This window comes from Haliotis rubra, unplaced genomic scaffold, assembly GCF_003918875.1.
Source record: "Haliotis rubra isolate DU_JTF1 unplaced genomic scaffold, ASM391887v1 Scf158, whole genome shotgun sequence".
NCBI lineage: Eukaryota > Metazoa > Mollusca > Gastropoda > Lepetellida > Haliotidae > Haliotis > Haliotis rubra.
In genome coordinates, this window is record NW_025765536.1 from 1,255,579 (window position 1) to 1,276,502 (window position 20,924).

General features: G+C 42.2%; 1 protein-coding gene across 3 annotated transcripts in view; it reads left to right on the forward strand.

Annotated features, from left to right (window-relative positions):
• The window catches only part of LOC124271166 (FYVE, RhoGEF and PH domain-containing protein 1-like), a 126,985-nt gene that overhangs the window by 29,189 nt on the left and 76,872 nt on the right, over positions 1-20,924 (forward strand). For 2 of the 3 annotated variants that reach the window (XM_046706244.1, XM_046706243.1), the window contains exon 3: positions 9,324-9,488. In XM_046706244.1, coding sequence (XP_046562200.1) covers positions 9,324-9,488 — 165 coding nt within the window. Of the gene's footprint in view, positions 1-3,343; positions 3,708-9,323; positions 9,489-20,924 lie in introns of those variants that run through there. The other variant, XM_046706245.1, reaches the window with a different exon arrangement.

Here is a 20,924-nt window from a genome sequence, read left to right on the forward strand (position 1 = left end):
GTAGACACACGTGGGTTATTTAGTTTGAATCCAAACATGTAAATACTGGAGGAGGAGAGCCTTTCTTCATCCCCTGGACTGTAATCACAGGCGTAACGCACGGTGTGTCAAGCAGACGACACCTCTCATTAATTACGACCCCTGAACTGTCCCGAGATGATGTCGACATATTTGTGGTCCAGAGACGATGCCGAGCGATCCTTCAAGCATCTAGACCGGAGTTAGGGTAGCTGGTGGACTGAGGTGTCGGTACTGTCTGTGTCTTTCATCTTCAGGATGACTGGTTCCACAGGGTAACGACCAACAGTGACGGTGTGCAGGCAGTGGTCGGTATCGTCGCGGAACTGTAGCAGCAGGAGTAATCTGGTCATCTAAAACGGGTCTGTGCTGACTGGTCCAAACCCGGAGTTCTGATGACCAGAGGAAGTCAGACATACACGGATGAAAATGGATTAAAATGGACATAAGTTTCTTTCATGCAGTTTCAATAATGGCACAAGACAGTGTAGTTTATGTGATGAAGAAGGTATCCTAGTTTGCTGTGACCTTGACGTGAGCTAGTTTGCTGACCAGTCTACACCGACGTCTCCTAAATCAACAGGCAGGAAACAGTACACCTGTGTCTGAAGGTTGTCGGTATGTGTGGAGGTGAGAGATGCCGGACAGGGCCAGGATGCAGAAACACACTACAGATGGGAACGCCAGACATGTTCAGATAAATAGATTTGTTGGATGTCACGGAAATATGTTGTCATGACGCCAGAGCAGACCTTTACAGCATTGGCGGCTACTGGGCAGACAGATGCTGCGGGACCAGCGCGACACAGTGACCATGCCGCAATGATACAGAAGTTAAGGTCGGACTTTTTTAGCTATCCACCATCGAGTAAGTACAAACCTTTGCCGACATTCTGTTGATTCCGAGGTTCTTGTAGGAAGACAGAGGTCATGATGAACATTCTACACGATATCAAAGGAACTAGCTTATATATTTGTCCATTTGGACCAAGGCTGCTGGTAGTATATATACCAACACTTAGAAAATATATTATTTTGGTAGTAAAAAAATAATAACATCTGCATTGGGAACCTGAACCTGAGGGAATCTAGACTTGCTTCAAAGGGAGCTCAATTGGGAAAATAGTGTGATTCGGGGACTCGGAGACAGTCTACTGGTGGTAATAGGCGTCCTTATTGCAGAGTTGTCTCCCTTAGTCATACCTGGATCCTGTAATCTCAGATTATCATCCTTGGTTTGTCAGAAGCTATGTGTCACCTGATAGCACTTGAACATCGTTAAGGCAGCATTAAACCAAAATCATTTCACTACTGCATGTACTGTAATATCTTCGTATGTGCTTGTGCAATGAGAAAAGGTATATGTTCTAGAATATCTCTGAGACTTTACCTCTTATGATCAGAACTATGTAGATATCTTCACTGTCATTCCTAGATCAATACAGCATGAAATATATGGTTTGAATTGATGATGTTGGCAAACCACGGACCACTGATTAGAGGGCATTTGGGGAACTGTTTCTGCGAGAAGACTTCAATCTGACGCAAACATGGAATGATTCTGAAATATGAATCAAGAGAGTCATGAATATGAACAAATATAATCTACAGAGTCTACAGTCTAAAAATTCACCACCGTGGGTCTGGGTTTCCATTAGTCTTCAACAAACCATGCTCTTCATGGGAGGTGACTAAGGGAATCGGGTGGTTGTGCTCGCTGGCTTGGTTGACACATCGCATTCCAATTACTAGTACGTAGATCGATACTCATCATGTCAGTTACTGGATTGTCTGGTCCAGACTCCATTATTTACAGACCACCATCTTCTAGCCGGGACATTGCTGAGTGCGCCGTTAAACAACCAACAGAACTTCAAACTCATTAATACTACAATCTTTAAATAGATCATAAATATGTTCGCTTTTATCTACCATGGATATTCAGTTTGTACACTCAAACAAACAAACACACCAACCCAGCCCGCGCCGTATCTTCTATATCAGACTTTGGTATCTGCAACAGATATCAACGACATATTATTTCTAGGAACTACAACTTTAAATACATACCTATGACGCAGAGGCAAACAGGTTTTAAATAAACAATTAAGCTAAGGCGCTATTAACACTTTAATTTGTTACAGTAATCTTGTTTATAGGGTAATAAAGTGAGGTGAGACGGGGGCACGAGCGCCATTACCAGCAACCTGTCAACTCTGGCGCTCATACAGTCTTGACTGAAGCCATGAATATAGGTGCTTTGGACGTAACGTTTTAACTTAATGTTTAGGGCCATGGTGAAAGAATGTGGTAATCGTTAGTTGACCCAAGTGACAACTTCTGGGTTTAAATGCAAGCGAGTTGAGAATATTTTTAGAAAGGTTAATTGCAAGGATATTTTTGCTTTTCGTGGAATTAAACTCCCGGTTGAACCGGGAAATGTATACCACAAGGATATGAATTATACGCGTTTTAAAGACACCGGGTGTGCGACCTCGTATAACTAAGAGGTCATGAAGGAATTCGGGAGGGCGGACTCTAGTGATGAAAACGACATCTCACACCATACAGCTGATGGATTGTATATTAACAAAACAGGCCAATCGCTTGTCAGGTATACCCAGGTTTGTTGACTTTGGAAAACTCTTTACAGAAGAGTTAGGCAAAGACTAAAGGAAGTTTATCTTCGTCAGTCAAAACGTGGCGTTAAGGTCATAGACCATGGATCAGGAAGGTAGAAATATGGACGTTCTTGTGCAAGTCAGGGAACTATGAAAACGTGCGTGATTTGTGTTGAGTACACCCAGAAACACCTTCTACAGGAAGCAGGAACATAGGACAATACACCCGTGTTATAATACACCTGGAGACGTCTCATTTGGACGTAATTTGAGGCGGATGTAACATCACTCTTGACACCAGGCGCCATATTGAAAGACGATTTGTGTGTCTGGATCAGAAGAATAAACATGGCGAGCAGTTTGTAATTCACGTCAGGATACGCAATGTGTCGAATCTTTTCTTCTGGATACTTAACTTCAGAATCAGAATACGTGAATGTTTACGTCTGCTTTTTCTTTAGTAATGGACGTTGAAGTCAGAAGCCAGACACTGTTGGACTACACTAACATATTCCCCTAGAGGACTGCCGCGATCTGTGGAACGTTCTGCCACCTGTAGCCACGCGGACAAGATCACCTTGGGGAACGTCTGCCCGAACTGATATCAACTGCCAGTCCATATCACGTCTGGGGTAGAAAGTGATATATCGACCATCACGTCTGGGGTAGAAGTCTGATATATCGACCATCACGTCTGGGGTAGAAGTTTGATATGTCGACCATCACGTCTGGGGTAGATGTCTGATATGTCGACCATCACGTCTGGTTTGATATTTTCCCTGTGCCGTGTGTGGGCGTTGCTTCGAAATCTGTGCGGAAACTAAACAAATATGACCTGACAAATTTCACCGATGATAATACAATATCAGTTTATACCAGTTGTATATGATCGTACCTGCTACCTGTTGGAGTATATTAATAAACCGGGTTGTGAAGTTGGCAGTGACACTGAAAGTATCCGGTCACCAATATTTGTAATCCATACATCTGCTGTCAGCATCACTATGTGTTTCCGACTGAGAAGAACGAAATCACAAGGGAAGTTCTCACCAAATGCCACTGTGGATGGTTTGTAGGATTTGTTTGATTTCACAACATAATGGCACATTTTGACATCCGTTTCCCATTACTAAAATTACTTTCTTTGAGTTTTCATTTTCCTCTGACCGTTTGTTGACTTGGGGTGGGGTCGGGGGCATATGTATGTAACTAAATTCAGCAGATTATCTTTAATCTCGAACTATAATGCGAGAGTGAATAATCTACAGATGACGTTTTATTTCAGTTGGCTGAGATCAAAGATTCCCCCAACGATACAGCAGTGTAATAAGTGTAATATACAATTCATGCTTTCTTTCAAGTTACACGCGTAACAGAAACTTGATATATCGGGTCAAACACTGTCACGTTTCGTTATTAATACGACCGAGTAGACCTTTTCAATGTCTTCTTCTTGTTCCTTCTTCCTCGACCAGAGAGGTGGTATTGTCAAGGGAGGTAACTCCGTCTATCCACGTTGCCTGAGGTTCTTGTTATTTATGGTGTAACATCTCGAGGTGGTAGTTAATTAATTTGCGTGTCTTTATCATATTATAAGCTATTTGTCAATGAAAGGCGATGGTGCACCATTGTGAAATTAAGAAGTTTACACGTCAGTCGAACACTTGGGTTCGACTCTGTACATGGGTACCATGTGTGAAGCCCATTTCTGATGCTCCTTGTGGCCACCTGCTGGTATATGACTAAGGCCGGTGTAAAACACTACTCACTCAACTAGCTCATTGTATCATTGATAAGACAAATTGTTACAAGCATGTGTATTACTTCTCACCTGCGTGGTGATTTATCTTGATAACCATCATCCATTGAAATTTGTCACATGTGAAACATGTGCCGTAAACCCTCCGAAAGTCTTTATATGATGTATTTCACAGCTATATCCTCCGCCGGGGAGGGGATACTGGAATGAAGTTCGCACGTCCGTTTCTAATTGGGGACAAATTTTCAACTATTTAAGATGGAGAACTCACAATTCCTACAATGATGTTTACTGGTCACCGTCACGATCTAAAATGGGTTTTTTAGGTCCTAAGTTTTTGTTACAGAGTTATGGCCATTGCTCCACACAGTTTATCGCATACTGTGAAGTGGGAAGACGTTTTCTCTGAAACTACTGAAGTTACATGAATTGAACTTTGCATGTTTATCAAAGAGATAACTATAATTCGAAAGATGGTGCCATAATTTACTCTTCAGTTATTTCTCTTGCTACGTGGGTATTTTAATGTTGAGCACACACAGTTACAGATGTCTGAGTAGGGACACGTGTTCTCAAAGGTACTAAAGTTACACCAGACTGAATAGGTGCCATAAATTATTTCTTTCTAGGAAAGGTGACTTTGAATTTATTTCACATTTAATCATTTTATTCTAATGACGCAAAGCGACCTCCGTGCTATCTCTACAAAAGGCTTTATGGGACTCTGGTTTACAGTTATCATTTACTACCATTTCATGCATTACTATATGAACAAAATAATTCTAATGTGTCCCGTGGCTGGGGATATAGACTAACAACTAGTCTCTGAAATGAACATTTTACAGAGAAAAAAGTTCATAATACAAAAAATAAAATATAACAAAAAGGAGCCCTGAGACTTTCTTCATTTTCAGGAACTGTGGAAATCTAGACTTGCCACATATTCTTAACTTGCATGGGCTTTCTTGGATATATTTGTTTCAGGGTCTGTATGACAGACTACTGGGGATAGTGACACGCCGTTTCCTGCTTCAAGTCCGTTATTGATGCAGTTGTTATTCAAGCCCTCATTAAACTGACCAGCAGATAATACATCACACAACTCACAGGCTATCTTTGTATAATGAAAGTAGCCGGTATGTAATCAAAGCGGGCTTCATTATATTTGCCTGCCTCTCAGAAGTACCTTTACTTGAGATAAACGACATTTGTTGTATTGGCTCTGCTCTGTACGAGCGTTTAGTGCATGTGAAATTGGTGTTCTTAAGTGCACGCCATACTGGTAATAAAGATTTCGCCAGTGGACCTTTCCTGCACATTATCACAGCAGGGAGGGGCCCAATATTTTCAAATCCACGAGGTTTAATTATTAGGGTGGACAGGGCTGTTCTGACAAGGCGACTTTCTTCAGCACAAAGTGTTACACCATTAACTGCCACTACAGTTTGGCACAATCCCATCTCCCCCATCACCGCAGCTTCAGCAGCCGAAGTGACCGCTGGTCTGGGTCGAGATGAGCTGTAGCAGATGCAGGTATACTGCTGTTCCTCCCGCCGTCGCAACAGTCTGCACGTGGAGGAGCAGCGCGGAGCAGACGACCGCTGTAATCAATAAACTACAGAAACAGCCCAGCGGCAACAATAGAGCGCTTGGAGCAAAGATTGCTTTGCGATGATATTGTGATAAAATAAGGCTAGTTAAATTTGTCAGCAAATGTTTAAATGCTCTAATTACTAGGGCTGTAACGATGCATCGAACTAGCAATGGATTGTAATTATTCAGTCTCCGATAGCAATTAATCGATGGTAGAAATGAAAAACTATCGATATATCGATAGTATGTGTGACTATCGATAGATTAGTAATTGACTTTCGTTGATAAACGTGCAGCTCAAATTATGTATGAAATAATTATGTTGTTTTGTATTTTTTTTATTGTTTGGGTGCAGACTTGCAGCTTCATTGAGTTTCAAGTTTCTGGGTTTCAAGTTTCTTGTCAGTTATTAAAAGAGTCTTAAACTATTTCAGCTTGTTTTTATTTCATATAAACTATACAGTCATTTGGGAAATGAGTTCAAATGAGACAATTCAAGGAGAAAATAACTATTGCAATAGTTGGTCGCAGTAGACTATCGCCATCACAATAGTTGTTTCCCCTCAATAGTCTCCCCTACTAATTGCAATCGTTATTCAAACGAGAGTTCCAGTTGTATACATGTAGGACCAGGAAGCCCCTTGCTCAAGTAAATTATTACCGACGTCTTCATCTCTGATGCAAAAAGACGCACATACATTCTATGTACGTCTTTGGTGATACTTTAAAATCCATTAGTATTTATAGCACCACATATCGATTCCTTTGTCCGTTCGCCTATTTATTCACATACGATCCCTTTTCCTTATGGATTCAAAGTGTTACGTATCTGATTAATTTGTTCCTTTCTTTCATTCCCTTGCCACCAAAGTGCTACACGTATAGGGACCTGGCGACACTTAATAATCCCTTTGTATACTGATCGGGTCTTATGTCCGAGGCCTGCACATTGTGAGGGGATTACTTACAACCAACACCTGGGTCAAACCTTGACCTTGACTGAAAGAGGCTATCCGCTTAATTTAGAGGAAGTCTGATTCATTAAAATCTTTCTGTGTTTCAAATTATTGCAAGATGCGATTTTTCTTACCGTAATCGAGTCCACATTTCCAATTTGTGTGTCCCTAGTTACACATGGGGCGCTTTAAAACCAGACAGTCCATAGGACGTGTACACATAGCTGTACACATGGACGCGGCTTGTGGTATCAGCTAATGACAAACACTATTGACGATGTACATCCATGTGACAGTTGTACAGACGTTTCGACGTGTCAAGCCATTAAGGTGCAAGTTGTATGATTACGTTTTGGCACTGTGGCCGCTTGCATCCATATATATATATTACATTTGACTCAAAGAGTCTTCTTCTATTCTCCCGTGTTGGGATGAAGCACTTGTAATGTGTTCCTATAAGATCAGATATAATAGACTCGACTGTAAACAAGTTATAGTACTGATTTCAGGAATTGATTTCTTCATTTTGTCGCTTTGCAACGACTTCAAAGGGGAACAAACTTTCTGATTCCATTCTCTGATAACAAAATACGTATTATGTTTATTCGCCCTCTCACTTCCTTAAGCTCTGAAGTAAACATTATCCGTAATTTGCCAAATCCTGTCCGGTATGTCGCATCTGCAGATGTTAAATGTTGCAGCCCCATCGTCCATTGCGCCATGCTGTAGGGCTTGTGAAATACCAAAGCGTATTAGCGGGGTAATCCTAGGTGATGGTCATGTCACAAGGTCTCACGTCTCTGCCCCAAGGACCGGGGTCTCGCATCTCAGGCAGCCATTCATTCAGTAGTGGCGAGGGCTGGTACCTCCACGGCATGGCGGACGACCGTATGTTGTGAATGTGGGTGTCACATTTTGATGTTCATTAATGAACTTTGTGGATACACACGGCGTACTTTTAGAAACAGTTGGCCTTTTTTAGAACAGACGCTTGTCAGGTGAAGTCTGTTGTTGCCACGCTTCGAGGATACGTGTTATATTGGCATGCTCTGATCCATGGTGTAGGTGGGTGAACTTCATGAATTATCTCTCGTAAGACTTGTGTCAGGCTCAAGATATCACATATCCCTATAGTCACGACGTATAAACAAATAATCGTTCAGGATCAAGAGACTTCTTGACTTTGATATATTCAATGTTGTACTCAATGTGTACATTTGTCGAAAGTAATAGTTTCTTAAATTAACTCTTGAAACGTGGTCAGGTGTATATACAACTGGAAATAAAGTGAGTGTGTTTAGTTTTACGACTGGACCTGTACCACTATCGTATAGATTCAATTTCATATTCAGCGCCATTCATCTTATACTTATGCTGGGGGTCGTTGTCGGCCCGGGTCCTACAGATACACGCTCTGTATACAGAAACGTACCCTGGCCATAATGAGAATACAGAAACGTACCCTGGCCATAATGAGAATACAGAAACGTACCCTGGCCATAATGAGAATACAGAAACGTACCCTGGCCATAATGAGAATACAGAAACGTACCCTGGCCATAATGAGAATACAGAAACGTACCCTGGCCATAATGAGAATACAGAAACGTACCCTGGCCATAATGAGAATACAGAAACGTACCCTGGCCATAATGAGAATACAGAAACGTACCCTGGCCATAATGAGAATACAGAAACGTACCCTGGCCATAATGAGAATACAGAAACGTACCCTAGGACGATTCCATTCCCATTGTGTCGTATTCTTGATCAGAACTGTCATGTTGTTGTATTAGATACATTTGATTGCTTTATGGAAGTAATGAGAATACACAGTAACGGATATTTCGCGATGCATATGCATACCACTCGCAATCAGTTGAACAGGAACAACTACATACGGTTTCGGGTTTGGATTGTGGAATATGGACTCGTCCGCCTTTTAGGGTACCGGGTACGTTTCTGTATTTTGACTTTGTTTAGGGTACATATCTGTATACAGAAACGTACCTGGGGTACGGTAAATCGTCAGTATTGAGTGCAAATTCGTTTGCTTTCTCACATGATGAACCGAAAACAGCTGAACTATTGCTAAGTTTGAACTTACTCAAGCGTGTAGCAAGTGGGGAATTCCCAGACCTCCGCATACCCACTAACTGAATGTCTTCTGTCAATATGAACCATGTCATACCGATCTGATCAGACATACGACATTAAAGTTAAAGGTGTCTTGTACGGTGGCGTCAGATTCGAACGCGATCTGAGGCGAACCATGGGATTTTTCTGTAAAGTTTCCGGTTGCAATAATCCATCTACATCAACTCCTGTGAGTTTAGATGTTGTAAGGCCGAGTCTATGAATACCTGTTTATTTCAGGGGACACTGATGGGTTTCCATTACCGGCGTCTCCAAAGGAACTGCAGCAGTTTGATGCGGCGTATTTTGGGAAGTCATTATCCTCAAGTCCAAAGGACAAGCAGAACCGCGGTGGAAGATCAAGGTCAATTCCCGAACTGTTTTCGCTCGGCTCCAAGTTAAAACGTAAGTACACCTGTAAACATTTTCTAGATTGTAAAATAACATTGTAGTCTAGGGGAACTAGTCTACCGGCGTCAACAGACTACACATGTGTGGGGTGTGGGATTGATGGACGGGTACGTGTTTTGCGTTTGCCTTGTTGGTCCGGGTAGTGCCAGGGATGATTAATCGTCAGGATCATTAGTGATTGGAATACATTAGTTTGTCAGGGGCAATGTCCTAACCACTCGTCATTTTGCTGTTGTAATTATGAACAATTGCGATTTTCGTGATAACAAGTTGTGCCTTGACTTGACTCAACTGATGGTCCTAGCAATTAAGTTTCATTAATTGAATTCTCACAATATGTGCCAGGTAACTCTCATTTAAGCTGTCGTCACGATGTGGCTGAAATATTGGCGATGTGACGTTAAATAATAACTCACTCACTCACTCATTTAAGCTGTATATCAGTCTGTCTGTCAAGGATTACCCTGATTTAACGCAGATAATGTCTCAATATAACGTGGGACATGACGCTTGTTACAAGGTCTGGGCACCTGACTGGGAAGCATACTGAAAATTAGAGGATAGTAAATAGTAATATATATTGACATAGCTGCCAATAAATGACTTTGGTATTTGTCTGAGGCCCCATAAAGCAATGTTTGACTGATTTCCTTCATAGACTGACTGAACCCTGGGGATTCCTTTCAGGCTTGACTGATGATTGGGATTCCTTTCAGGCATGACTGATCACTGGTTGATTCCTTTCATGCTTGACTGATCCTTGGTGATCCCTTTCAGGCTTGGCTAATCCCTGGGCATTCCTTTCAGACTTGACTGATCCCTGGGGATTCCTTTCAGGCTTGGCTGATCCCTGAGGATTCCTTTCAGGCTTGACTGATCCCTGGGGATTCCTTTCAGGCTTGGCTGATCCCTAGGGATTCCTCTCAGGCTTGACTGATCCCTGGGGATTCCTTTCAGGCTTGACTGATCCCTGGGGATTCCTTTCAGGCTTGGCTGATCCCTGGGGATTCCTTTCAGGCGTGTTGATCCCTGGGGATTCCTTTCAGGCTTGGCTGATCCCTAGGGATTCCTTTCAGGCTTGACTGATCCCTGGGGATTCCTTTCAGGCTTGACTGATCCCTGGGGATTCCTTTCAGGCTTGTTGATCCCTGGGGATTCCTTTCAGGCTTGACTGATCCCTGAGGATTCCTTTCAGGCTTGACTGATCCCTGAGGATTCCTTTCAGGCTTGACTGATCCCTGGGGATTCCTTTCAGGCTTGACTGATCCTTGGGGATTCCTTTCAGGCTTGACTGATCCCTGAGGATTCCTTTCAGGCTTGACTGATCCCTGAGGATTCCTTTCAGGCTTGTTGATCCCTGAGGATTCCTTTAAGGCTTGACTGATCCTTGGGGATTACTTTCAGGCTTGGCTGATCCTTAGGGATTCCTTTCAGGCTTGACTGATCCTTGGGGATTCCTTTCAGGCTTGCCTGATCCCTAGGGATTCCTTTCAGGCTTGACTGATCCCTGAGGATTCCTTTCAGGCTTGACTGATCCCTGGGGATTCCTTTCAGGCTTGGCTGATCCCTGGGGATTCCTTTCAGGCTTGACTGATCCCTGAGGATTCCTTTCAGGCTTGGCTGATCCCTAGGGATTCCTTTCAGGCTTGACTGATCCCTGAGGATTCCTTTCAGGCTTGACTGATCCTTGGGGATTCCTTTCAGGCTTGTTGATCCCTGAGGATTCCTTTAACGCTTGACTGATCCTTGGGGATTACTTTCAGGCTTGGCTGATCCTTAGGGATTCCTTTCAGGCTTGACTGATCCTTGGGGATTCCTTTCAGGCTTGCCTGATCCCTAGGGATTCCTTTCAGGCTTGACTGATCCCTGAGGATTCCTTTCAGGCTTGACTGATCCCTGGGGATTCCTTTCAGGCTTGGCTGATCCCTGGGGATTCCTTTCAGGCTTGACTGATCCCTGAGGATTCCTTTCAGGCTTGGCTGATCCCTAGGGATTCCTTTCAGGCTTGACTGATCCCTGAGGATTCCTTTCAGGCTTGACTGATCCCTGAGGATTCCTTTCAGGCTTGTTGATCCCTGAGGATTCCTTTAAGGCTTGACTGATCCTTGGGGATTACTTTCAGGCTTGGCTGATCCTTAGGGATTCCTTTCAGGCTTGACTGATCCTTGGGGATTCCTTTCAGGCTTGCCTGATCCCTAGGGATTCCTTTCAGGCTTGACTGATCCCTGAGGATTCCTTTCAGGCTTGACTGATCCCTGGGGATTCCTTTCAGGCTTTGCTGATCCCTGGGGATTCCTTTCAGGCTTGACTGATCCCTGAGGATTCCTTTCGGGCTTGGCTGATCCCTAGGGATTCCTTTCAGGCTTGACTGATCCCTGAGGATTCCTTTCAGGCTTGACTGATCCTTGGGGATTCCTTTCAGGCTTGGCTGATCCCTAGGGATTCCTTTCAGGCTTGACTGATCCTTGGGGATTCCTTTTAAGGTTGACTGATGCCTTGGGATTCCTTTCAGGCTTGACTGATCCCTGAGGATTCCTTTCAGGCTTGACTGATCCTTGGGGATTACTTTCAGGCTTGACTGATCCCTGAGGAATCCTTTCAGGCTTGACTGATCCCTAGGGATTCCTTTCAGGCTTGGCTGATCCCCAGGGATTCCTTTCAAGGTTGACTGATCCCTAGGGATTCCTTTCAGGCTTGACTGATCCCTAGGGATTCTTTTCAGGCTTGGCTGATCCCTAGGGATTCCTTTCAGGCTTGACTGATCCCTGGGGATTCCTTTCAAGGTTGACTGATGCCTTGGGATTCCTTTCAGGCTTGATTGATCCCTGAGGATTCCTTTCAGGCTTGACTGATTCTTGGGGATTACTTTCAAGGTTGACTGATGCCTTGGGATTCCTTTCAGGCTTGACTGATCCCTGGGGATTCCTTTCAGGCTTGGCTGATCCCTAGGGATTCCTTTCAGGCTTGACTGATCCCTGGGGATTCCTTTCAGGCTTGACTGATCCTTGGGGATTACTTTCAAGGTTAACTGATGCCTTGGGATTCCTTTCAGGCTTGACTGATCACTGGTTGATTCCTTTCATGCTTGACCGATCCTTGGGGATTCCTTTTAGGCTTCGCTGATCCCTGGGGATTCCTTTCAGGCTTGACTGATCCCTGGGGATTCCTTTCAGGCTTGTTGATCCCTATCCAGTGGGGATTCCTTTCAGGCTTGTTGATCCCTGGGGATTCCTTTCAGGCTTGTTGATCCCTAGGGATTCCTTGCAGGCTTGACTGATCCCTGGGGATTCCTTTCAGGCTTGGCTGATCCCTAGGGATTCCTTTCAGGCTTGACTGATCCCTGGGGATTTCTTTCAGGCTTGACTGATCCTTGGGGATTACTTTCAAGGTTGACTGATGCCTTGGGATTCCTTTCAGGCTTGACTGATCACTGGTTGATTCCTTTCATGCTTGACCGATCCTTGGGGATTCCTTTTAGGCTTCGCTGATCCCTGGGCATTCCTTTCAGACTTGACTGATCCCTGGGGATTCCTTTCAGGCTTGTTGATCCCTATCCAGTGGGGATTCCTTTCAGGCTTGACTGATCCCTGGGGATTCCTTTCAGACTTGACTGATCCCTTGGGATTCCTTTCAGGCTTGACTGGTCCCTGGGGATTCCTTTCAGGCTTGACTGATCCCTGGGATTCCTTCAATGATTAATTCTTGGGGGATTCCTAAAGTGTTTGTCTGATCCCTGTTGAATTCCCTTTCATGTTTGATCCCTCATGGGATTCATTTCATGTCTGACATATCCCTGGGCATTGCCTTAATGTTTGACTGATCCCTGTGGGGATTCCTTCAATGTTCAACTAAACCCTGGATGATATTTTCAATGTTTGACTGATACCTGGGGGAAATACTCGTGACAAGAATTGGTCTTTTGCTGGTGTTTGTATGCGTCCGCCACATGCATGGCAGGTCAAACTGTCATCAGCTGTGTTCCTTTCAAACAGCTCTTTAGTTCCCTTACAAGGAAGGAAGTAACACTTATCAGTTGTGTTCATATCAGCATTGTTCGACACGGATCTGCCGACACGTGACAATGCTTTATCTATGCATGCTTCATCTACATATGCTGCTGACAAGCTCTCCTGCATTCACCATTTATCTGATGACATAACTTTCCCTAACACTAAGCAGTCAATCCTGGGGTGGACATTTATGGCTGACTGCTCTCAGTTGAGCTTGATTTATCCCAATGTAATGGTAATCTTTTATAGAAATACTGCACGATATACGTTGTGGAGACCAGGCGGACTGTTGATAGGGACCCTGGCTAGCTATTCTCGAAACGTTAATAGCTAGCCTGGTCCTGACTGTGTTCATAGTGAGTGAATGAGTTTGGTTTCACGCCACTTTTAGCAATATTCCAGCGCTATCATGATGGGGGAGACCGGCTTCACACATTGTACCCATGTGGGGAATTTAACCCAGACTTTGTTCACAAATGAATATTCCAAAATTTAACCATGAGATATATTTGCTGTGACACAATCAAACAATTTTATGTTGTCAGAAGTTCACCCAGTGGGGTTGATTGGGTGTGGTGCACTAGCATGATGGGGAACACCAAGAATGGACCTGAGTCTCTAAACATGACAAATGAAAGCACATAGCAGAACAGAAATGATTTTTATGTGCATATATTTAATCATTTGTAAACATTTGCTGATGCGTATGGTCTGTTAAGCTGACGTGTCAGTACACATGTCATCCTTCAAGGATGTTATAACAGACATGACTGTCACAGCTCTCTCTCTGAATGAGTTAAAATGAAAACTTAAACTTATCAACAATGTTATTGACAAATGGACAATGTAATCCTTTGAAAGTGAAGTCGAGTCAAAGATATATTTCACTCCTTCTCCCTCTCATAGTGCCCATAGTGAAAACAACCTCCATGTTTGTTGAGACGGCCCCTATTGTAGGTGTAAGCAGACATTGCTGGACCAAGTAAATTGCTGTCACCACAGCCAGGCTCAACAAGTCAAGGTCATCATTCTCTCCCCCATCTCCTCCACATCACATGTTTGTCCATCTGTCCCCCCTCCCGACCTGTGTTAGCTGATGGAGGCACAGCCAGGGGTTCACTTGTTTCTGTCATCGGCCGCAGTTGGAGTTGACCTGTCCTGCAGTTGGAGTTGGCTCTGCACATGTGGTCGTGTGTCCTGCAGATCCGTGGATGGTGGAATCTAAGTACTCGTGTCTTCTGTTTTAATACAATTCATTCCGGTGGACCCACTTTGGCTGACTGTTTGTGATTCGTCAATACCGGTCCTGAAATTTACTTTTCATTTCCTCATCGACAAGCTGACAAGCGGGATAATGTTTCGTCGTGAGGCAAACACTGGCTGTATCTGTGGTGACACTTTTCACACTTGTGCCAACTCACACTGAGGAGTTACATGCAGGTTGGTGAACATACAAGTTCTCATTAGCAAAACTGTCTTCATTTCTGTAAATGTCTTGATGGAAGTCAATTAATGCCATGTTTTATCCACGTTAAGAAACTTATGTTTCCAGAGTCAGATGCTATAATTCTCCTGCACAACCTTGCTGTGTCTTTGGAAATTAAGGGAGATGTATGTGAAGAGTAAACGGACATATGATGTTTTTGTGAGGTGGACATCTCCTCCTGATCAGGTGTGGATATTGCCTCAGGGGTGAGCAGTGTCTGTCAGTTGTGTTTAGTAGTTAGTATTTTATCACATTAGTGTTGAGTTCATGTAAGAAGTAGATATGTACTCAAAAAATATTTACATACATTTTGATGAGATGAAAATAGTTTGTAGCTTGTCAGCAATAAATGCTTTGTTTCCTGCTACCACATGGGTTATATTCTTGCCTGTCACCAGAGATGAATGGGTTATAGCTAAAACGGCACCACAGCAGAACGGCACCAAAATCGTTTGGCGAAAACGGCACCGTATTGGCGAAAACGGCTACTTATTTCTGAGGTAAAACGGCACCATATACAAAACACAGTAAGATGTTGACTTTTATGTTTTAGTTCGTTTAATTATAACTTTAGCAATCAACATATATAAAACACAATATGACGTTGACTTATAGTTTTTATTTCATTTCATAACATTAGCACGATTATAACATGTGATATAGCTGGAATATTGCTAAAAGCGGCGTAAAATCATAACTCACTCACTCACCCACTGCATTAAAATAACAAGATTATAAAGACGATAACAAAAGCACCCGCCAACATAACACATGTTCACACGCCAAAGTCCATATTTGGGCGGATGCTTATACAGTGTATATCCCATGAATGTCTTCATGAATTGCAGCAATTCACTAAACGATTGGTCCGTGGATAATCGCACATCTTGACAGTAGTTGTGACAGAGACAGGTCACCATCCTTGAATAAACTCCAAAGTTCAAATACTTCCTCCTGTCTAGCTGTTGAGGATTTGCGGATGTCTTCTAAAATAAGATTTTCCCAATAATTAAGATTTTATTTGGTGCCGTTTTCGCCATAAGATTTGTAGCCGTTTTCACCAAGTCGAGGTTCCGTTATGTCCAAATGGTGCCGTTTTCGCCAGGTGCCGTTTTGCTGTGGTGACGTTTTAGCCTGATCCCAGATGAATTACCAGTACTTGCATACCTCAAGCACTATTTTTCATAATATCTATCTCTCTCATGTGTGCTGAAATTCATTCTCTCCTTTTGTGAATCTTAATTCAAATTGCACAAATATTACATATAGGAGAACACATGAGAATGATTAGATTTACCAAAACAAAAGGGTATGAAAGGAGACAAAAGTTTGCAAAATACTTCAGTTTCACTTGACTGTGTTAGCTTCATTGTTAGGACTACACATCCATCAGTGCTGTAGGACACAAGCGATGAAAGTGGGCTGCTGCATCAAGCTGAGATTCTTCAATATAATTGACATCTTTTCTGAATCCACTGCAGGGATTAACTCGAACAAAGACGTATGTGTGTCTTTGACTTGAACTACTTGGGGAGTCAGATTCATACACTCTTCATTATTTAGACTGAAAGAATTAAAAATGGCTACCTCTGGAGTTAGTTTAATTTCATTGTCTCATTCCAACATCTGCAGTATCATATTGTTCCAAGTTCTACTACATTGTCATATTGTACCAAGTTCCACTACATTGTCATATTGTACCAAGTTCCACTACATTGTCATATTGTTCCAAGTTCCAATACATTGTCATATTGTTCCAAGTTCCACTACATTGTCATATTGTTCCACTACATTGTCATATTGTACCAAGTTCCACTACATTGTCATATTGTTCCAAGTTCTACTACATTGTCATATTGTTTCAAGTTCTACTACATTGTCATATTGTACCAAGTTCCAATACAGTGTCATATTGTTCAAGTTCTACTACATTGTCATATTGTTCCAAGTTCCACTACATTGTCATATTGTACCAAGTTCCACTACATTGTCATATTGTTCCAAGTTCTACTACATTGTCATATTGTTCCAAGTTCTACTACATTGTCATATTGTTCCAAGTTCTACTACATTGTCATATTGTACCAAGTTCCACTACATTGTCATATTGTTCCAAGTTCCACTACAGTGACATATTAGATTTGTACAATTGCTACATGATGCATGATGAAGAATGGTCTACATTTGTTTATTTCCTTGGCACTTCATTAACCCCTGGAGTGTAGTCAAATCAGTGTCCCTATCAACGAAGCTTAGCTGTCCTAGATAGAGATAGAACATGGCCACCAGATTATGTCCCCATTCATAGTGCTCCCTCAGGTGATAGGATGTTCTACAATACCAATCCCCCTATATATAGCAGAAGTAAACACACAACCTCCAGTGGAAGAGCATCATGTCGTGTTTGAAAACTCCTAGCCACCTTAAGACTGCAGAAGATTATCATTATCAACGGAAGATGAAATGCATCTTTATTCTGATATTCCACAGAGTTGCTGACAGTTTATCTCAATTTCTGAAACCAATCTATCCATTCTTTGATATAATCCTATCAGTTTTAAAGAGTTATTAAGGTAGGATTTCTGTTAAATTTCTGAATGAATGGTGCTGAATGGTGTCAACATGCAGTCGTACAATAGGTTGCAGATACATGATGCATCCTTCCCAGTTAATGGTGCTGAATGGTGTCAACATGCAGTCGTACAATAGGTTGCAGATACATGATGCATCCTTCCCAGTTAATGGTGCTGAATGGTGTCAACATGCAGTCGTACAATAGGTTGCAGATACATGATGCATCCTTCCCAGTTAATGGTGCTGAATGGTGTCAACATGCAGTCGTACAATAGGTTGCAGATACATGATGCATCCTTCCCAGTTAATGGTGCTGAATGGTGTCAACATGCAGTCGTACAATAGGTTACAGATACATGATGCATCCTTCCCAGTTAATGTTTAACACGGAATGTGACAATACTAGGAAATTCACACTGGGGAAGTTGAAAGTACAGTTAGAATGTTTGATGATGTGTTAACCTTAACTATTGTCTCCTGTACATTGTTGCTCTTTGTTTCTCTAAAGGTGAATAAGATAAGATCACGATAAGATATTTATTGCATAGCATTCTATGAAGGAACATTGGCAATATTGTATAAACAACAAATATAAACACAGTAGGTACAAAGGTATAGAAATACACAGTTACATTCCACATGTAAATAAGGTACACTGTAACAATTTCACAAAACATGTGTAGTGTAATGACATGGAAACAACATAAATGCAAAAATTTTATTTAAAATTATAAATATGATGACATATCTTGGAGATTGTATCTGGATATCTGTTTGTAAATTTTTTTAAGAATTGTTCATATTTCCAGAGTGTAGCAAATTCTTGATCATGATTAAGGATTGTTTGTACATAAAGAATAATTCCAAGGGAATTGTAATGGTAATGTCTGTAGCGACTCATGTAACTGCCCCATCAAATATACATGAACATCTCCACTTGTCAGCCTGGACACATTTGTTGAGGGAGGACCGTGAAGGTCCGGGTTAGAATGAACCTTCAGTAACCCATGCTTGTCGTAAGGGGCGACTAACGGGATCAGGTGGTCAGGCTCGCTGACTTGGTTGACACATGTTATCGGTTCCCAATTGTGCAGATCGATGCTCATGCTGTTGATCACTGGATTGTCTGGTCCAGGCTCAATTATTTACAGACCGCCGCCATATAGCTGGAATATTGCTGAATGCGGCGTAAAACTAAACTCACTCACTCATTTGTTGAGGGAGGGAGGTCGGAGATTATTTTCATATTGGATCTTAGTACTGGAACTATATTGCTTCAGTAGTCATTGACCTAAATGAAACTACATGGCAGGTCTCATTGATGATCGAGCTAATCATCCCTCTACCTATCTACCTCAGGTTCAATGTATCTCGACACCCATGACAGATGCTCATATCATCAACCCGAAGTTTACCAGGCCAGTGACTCCTCTGGGCACAATAAGTAACTGCAAGTGTTTTACAGGACACAGCAGGGGCCAGTCAGAGTGGCCGGTATTTAGCAAGTAGATATCTCCCCTACTTATTGTACACAAGGAAGTAGTTTACAGAACATATATCTGCACAACTGTGTCATCAAACACATTTTCTATCAGCGCTTGTCAGGCCATGTATCGTCACCGTTGGCCTCAGATAAAGTAAGCATCATTGTTCTGCTGTGAACACCTGGACAAGGTGAGTTGGTATTTTCTTGTTTCCACAGATTGTTTCAATTATTTGGTTATTTTCAATTGTTGTTAAGTTCCTAGAACTGCATATTATAGACTAATTCAACAAGAGTACTGGATGGTATCAGTTCAGTATCTTGGAGTAATGAGTCTCCTGTTGATAACAGCCATTGACATGCAATCACTTCCTCTCCTGGGAAATGTTATGCATGCTAATCTACCAGTTACCAGCATATAACTCATGATAGGATAAATCTCAACATAATGTAACCTTTGTTATACAAGATCCTTGTGAGTCTGGACCCTGACATTCTGGACACCAGCCTGTAGCAGTAGGAAGCCAATTAGCAGGGCTATTGCTAGATGAGTCCCAGTGTATCAGCCTTTACTGGCGCCCACAGATGATACCAATGTGTTAGCTCCTGGTTTTAGGGGGGTGGGGTAATCTTTTGATTAAAGTGTTCACTCGTCACTGTGAAGACCCGGGTTCAAATCCCCACATGGGTACAATGTGTGAAGCCCATTTCTTGTGTCTCTTCCCCCCCCCCAGTAGTGATATTGCTGGAATAATGCTAAAAAAGGCGTAAAACTAAACTCACTCACTCACTCACTACTGGTTTTAAGGCAGATGGGCCCATGTAACATACTCGGTAACCATTCAAGGATATTTTCTTTTGGTATCTTTTAGTTATTCTGTACGTTCTTTGATTGAATATAGTTTCCTGTTGACAGTTTCCATTAAAACCAAAACATTAATGTATAAGATAAATTTTAATAACGAAACAGAGATGGGAAATGGTGTATTTCCTGTTTTGGACCTGTGGAAGGCCAATTAATTCCCACCTGAATCCCGTCCACATAACTTACAATACCTTTCAAAATGTGTAGAATAACTGTTGTGTCTTCTTTCTCTCTAAATTAAACATTCCAAACATTAAAAACCACCCACAGCAAATATACATTTTAATAATCGCCCAGGTTGATATTCTGACACAACAGCAGATAAATATGTGCATAGGAGTTGACAAAGTCACAGGTTAAACAGAAACCAACACTGATTATCACTACCACAAACAAGTGGAGTGTACAGCCCGGGGCAGGGAGCTGTCAGAATGGTCCCACTGTCCTTTTACAATCATCTATATAGAGATCGGACTCAAGACGGTCAGCCTCGGCACGAGGGGGCTGTTGTAGTTTATTTGGAGGTGAGACATTTCACATCCTCTATTTCTCAGTGTGGAGTCCACAGTGTCTCGTTTTCAACAGCTGGAGTAACTGACACTCCACACACTGTGGTACATTTCACACACAGGAGATTTGACAGTGCCGATGGAGAGGTAATTGATGATGTAAGTCTGGACTGCACGTGTCAACCCAGCCATGTTGGCAACGCTACTATAATTATCGTGTTTGATAATAGAACTTTCCGTCCTCTCACTGACCCACTGTTCATGCGTTGAGGGGAATGTTACAACTTGATTCCTAATCAGGAGATTTGATCTCGTTGGGAAGAGTGAACTTTGAAATGGAGATATCTTTGAAGAACACATTCAGTTTCTTTGGACGTGAACTCTAAAGGTAGGCCTTTAATCTTTTAAAAGTTATGGTAGAAGTAGGATAGTAGTGTAGATGTGCTGATAATCTCCGCTATTTCTACAACACAAACAGTGCTAAGTCTTTCCTGTTTCAATAC